The following is a 4810-nucleotide window of genomic DNA, read 5'->3' as shown; positions in this document are numbered from 1 at the left end:
ACCTGTGGAAAAAAATGTATTTGCAGGACACCCATTATGAAATTTTACCTTCTTTGCATTCTTTACATAAGGCAATGAATATATCACGCTATTCTCAGAAATGAGATTGACCAGATGAAATGTGTTTTCCTGTTGCATCATGAACTAGACTGCATGCACTCTGTCGAGGTGCCAACTTGCATCTTGTGCACAAGTGGCCATGTATGGCCTACTTGTGCGCTAGCAGAATGCGCAAGTACTGCAATCGGTGCTGTTTGGTATTGTCTGTATGTATGTGGATGGGCAGGTTGGCACTCTGCCGAGGTGCCAACTTGCACCTTGTTATTATATCAGGTTGCACTTGTTGGTGGTGACGTCACCAAGAACACTGCTCCCTGATTGGCTACACACATGACGCACAGATACCACCAGAAACAGAAACACCGAACGCAGTACTTGCGCCCTCTGCTGGTGCAAGTAATAAATAGTGCAAAGGCTATAATGTCCTGGAACTCTGTATTTGGGCATGTCCCAAATATGTTATGTGACACGTAATCCGTGGACTCTTTAAAACCAGACCACGCACAGTACTTGTGAACAGTATTGTTTGACTGGAATAGAGGATTGTTTGACTGGAATAGATATTCTTTCTCTTACGTCTTATACTTGTACGAGTAAACGTTGGCATCTTACACACAGACACAGGGAGACAAGCGAACAGTGAGAGCCGAGCCAAGACATAATGTCTGCAGCCCCAAGACCTGCCGTGCAACCCCCAGATGGGGGCTGGGGGTGGGCTGTAGTGGTGGGAGCTTTCATCTCCATTGGTTTCTCCTTTGCTTTCCCCAAGGCCACCACTGTCTTCTTTAAGGACATCCAAAAGAACCTTGGTGCCTCTGAAAGTGAAATCGCATGGATCTCCTCCATCATGCTGGCTGTCATGTATGCCGCAGGTCCCTTAAGCAGCATACTGGTCAACAAGTATGGCTGTAGGCCCATAATCATCATGGGAGGTGTCCTATGCTCCCTTGGGATGATCTCTGCCTCCTTCTGCAACAGCGTCTTGCAGCTTTACATCTGTGTCGGTTTTATTGTAGGACTGGGCTTAGCGTTCAACCTCCAGCCGGCCTTGACGATGATCGGTAAGTACTGGTCCAAGAGGCGGCCCATGGCGAACGGACTGGCAATGACTGGCAGTCCTGTGACCCTCAGCATACTGGCTCCTTTGAACCAGTACCTTTTAAACACCTACGGCTGGGAAGGTAGCTTCCTCATCCTGGGAGCCGTGATAAGCCTCTGCTGTGTGGCTGGCTCTCTCATGAGGCCCCTGGGTCCCCCATCTGGTGAGCTCAAGAAGAATGTCGAGTTGGAATCTGTAAAAGCCACGAAACTAGAGGATGAGGAGTTGGAATCCTTGACCACCGCCAAGCCAGAAGAGAATAAGGATGAGGAGTTGGCTTCTGAGACTGGCACAAAGCCAGAGAAGCAGGATGAAGGTGTGGCCTCTTCAGAGGCCACCACAAAGCCAGAGAAGCTCAGCGCTTATCAAACGGTCAACAAGTACCTGGACCTGTCCCTCTTTAAGCATCGTGGCTTCCTTGTCTACTTGTCGGGCAATGTTATCATGTTCATTGGTTTCTTTGCGCCTATTGTCTTCCTGACAAATTACGCCAAGTCTATGGGTGTGGACGAGTACAAGGCGGCCTTCCTGCTCTCCATTATGGCTTTCACTGACATGATCGCCAGGCCCTCCATGGGGCTGTTTGCTAACTCGAGGTGGATCAGACCCAAGATCCAGTACTTCTTCAGCTTTGCTATCTTGCTCAATGGGATATGTCACATTTTCTGCCCAGTTGCAGAGACCTATACAGGTCTGGCAATCTATACAGGAATCTTTGGCTTTACCTTTGGCATGGTGAGCTGTGTGCTGTTTGAGACGTTGATGGACCAGGTTGGAGCTCAGAGGTTCTCCAGTGCTGTGGGTCTCACCACCATTGTGGAGTGCTTCCCAGTCCTCCTCGGTCCACCACTTTTAGGAAAACTGGTCGATGCCACAGGAAGTTACAAGAGCATGTATATCTCCTGTGGAGCCATTGTGATTTTTGCCAGCATCTGGCTATTCATTGGAAACTTCATCAACTACAGACTCCTAGAGCGCGAGCGCAAGCAGCCTGAGGCGACACTCGAACTGGTGGAAACAGAAAATGTTGACCATGATACCCAGGGCCAGAGTGAAGTTGACACAGAGGCTCAGATCTCTGAGTCTCAGACCTCTGAAGTCTAAGGGAACCATGACAACAAGAAGGGTCATCCTCAGAGCTTGGGTGGCACAGGGGTGAAGTAGCTGCCCACCGCCGCAGAGTCTTGGCCCACCGCTGCAGAGTCTTGGGTTTCAAATGGTGCATCCGGCTTTCCAAGCATCCAAACGAACACAAGTGGTCATTTTGGGAGGTTAGTCAGAAAGGGAGGGTGATCTTTGACTCTTCACCTTGGCTGGGGCACCACCTGTAAGTGGGCAATTTTGATCAGAAGTAGGACGAAGTCCTCCCGGTGAGGTTTGAGCCTCATGTGAGCTTTTTAGACTTCCATTACATTTGAAGTATTTCAAGGTATAAAACATATCCTCACTGTCGGGTGGAAACTTGTATGTCCAAAACATTTTGATTATAGTAAATTTACCCCCATTGATTCCAAATGCATTCGGGTCCCCATCCGGAATCAATGGGGGTACATTTATAAAAAATCACACTCGTGTGAACTGAGCGGTGGGGGGGGGGGGGGGGGGGGTGCCTGTGTGTGTGTGTGTGTGTGTGTGTGTGTGTGTGTGTGTGTGTATTGCAGTTGATGCACAGGCCAGGCTAGACTCAACAGCACCTCTCTGGTCACCCAGGGTACTCAGGCTACATACACCAGAGGCTACATACAGACAGACAGACACACACGGATACACACACGGCCACGCTATGGAGACGGTGTGACCACCGCTCAAAAAAAAAACCAAAAAACTAAAAAAAAAGAAAAAGAAAGAAAGAAAAAAAACTAAAAAAAAAAACTAAAGTTGTTATTGAACTCAAGTCTCCATGGGGTGAGTAATCAATAGAAAAATAGTCATTTTGGGGGTGAACTACTCCTTTAAGAGCGGTAACGCATTTGGTCAAGTAACAACTTTAACCAAAATAGCAGATCTACAAGCTTATAGCGCGGCACCGAGTGCAGCACTATGAGCTTGTAGATCTGCTATTTTGAAAAAAAGTGAATTTTTAAACTCAAATCTTTGCTTCTGGGGGGTCCCTGGAACAATATATTTTGAGATGGGGGTCTGCGGTCAAATACATATAATTCAACTAGACCAGGTCAACCTGGTTGTGCCAGACCCCCTGTCTGTCATCATCATTTATGACATCATGCCTTTTGTAGGCATGTCATCATCATGTCATCATCATATATACCCTTTATATAGAAAACCCGGACAGACCGACATTTGCTTATGTAGGCCTACCCATTTCATGGGTCTGGCAATAACTTGACATTAAAAACTTTGAATACCACAGATAAAGACACACAGTTTTTTTTTCTTCAGAAAACCATTAGGATTTGTATTTTTCAGGTCTTGGGTTATGGGGTAATGGGTTAAATAAATAACTGTTGAAAGATAGATTGAAGAGGGCTTTTATCTGAGGCTCTGTGCCCTCCTCACCCATGGGGTCCTCCAGGGCAATGTGCTGAGTCCTCTGCAGTTGTTCTCAGCCGAAACAGTTTAACAACAACCCGTTTAATCCCGAATTTTTCCCAGACATAAGAATATTCAAATATTGTGTCATTAGTAACCCTTTGAAATAATCAATCATATTTTTTTGAAATTTTCATGAAAAAGTAGGTGAAAAGGTGTGTTTTATGACCGGTCACAATTGTGACCGGTGGGATAATGTGTTGTATCAACCTTTTAAAGAGTATATAGTAAATATAGTTATCCCAGAAAGTGAAAATCTTACAACAAAGGCCATAACTACCTACCTACCACCATACTGCATCCCTCATTAAACTACCTACGAGTAAGACGCCTAAGGGTGAAAAGCGACCTTGCCCTAAAGGGCGAGGTCGCACCATATCTTGGTCATCTGGCCAGTGATATATATCAGACCAGTTACCCATATATAGAGACCCCTGGTACCCATAGATATTCACAGATATGGGCTTAATATTGATGACATAATCAATTTATACCAAATCCCTTTTATTTGTGATGTCATCAATATTGATGACATCACGAATAAAAGGGATTTGGTTCCCCTAGCATCACAGGGATCTCCATATCTCCATACATGGGCATAAAAGGGATTTGGTTCCCCTGACATCACAGTGATGTCAGAGTGTGAGAGTCAGCATGATGTCAGAGCGGCAAACCCATAGACCTTAAAAAAGCGTGACGGACTTACAGACACGGACATGATGTGCCGTTTCTCATAATAAACTGTGGTTTCAACCATCCACCATATCTACATACCATGATAGTGCATCCTTCATTTAAAGACCTATAGTATCTACCACCATACTGGGTCCCTTATCTAACTACCTACAGTACCTACCATCATACTGCAGCCCTCATACAACTACCTACCTACCACAATACAGCATCCCTTCATCTAACCACCTACATGCATATACCAATCACCATATTGCATCCCTCATCTACCTGTGACTATACCACACCATACTGCATCGCTCATCTAACTACCCTCTTACCACCATATTGCATCCATCATCTACCTACCTACCTACCTACCTACCTACCTACCTACCTACCACCATAATGAATCACTCATCTACCTAC

General features: G+C 45.7%; 1 protein-coding gene across 1 annotated transcript; it reads left to right on the top strand.

Annotated features, from left to right (window-relative positions):
* Positions 1-721: 721 nt before the first annotated feature.
* Positions 722-2263, top strand: LOC308288642 (monocarboxylate transporter 2-like; the record flags this gene model as incomplete). Its single annotated transcript, XM_080730113.1, has 2 exons — positions 722-1322; positions 1461-2263. 2 exons carry the CDS (start codon positions 722-724, stop codon positions 2261-2263), a joined length of 1404 nt encoding a protein of 467 aa, XP_080586239.1.
* Positions 2264-4810: the final 2547 nt, after the last annotated feature.

This window comes from Nannobrachium achirus (assembly GCF_963921795.1).
Source record: "Nannobrachium achirus genome assembly, chromosome: 7".
In the NCBI taxonomy this organism is placed as follows: Eukaryota; Metazoa; Chordata; class Actinopteri; order Myctophiformes; family Myctophidae; genus Nannobrachium; species Nannobrachium achirus.
The sequence above is the reverse complement of the archived record's forward strand: the minus strand, read 5'-3'. Positions and strand labels throughout refer to the sequence as shown.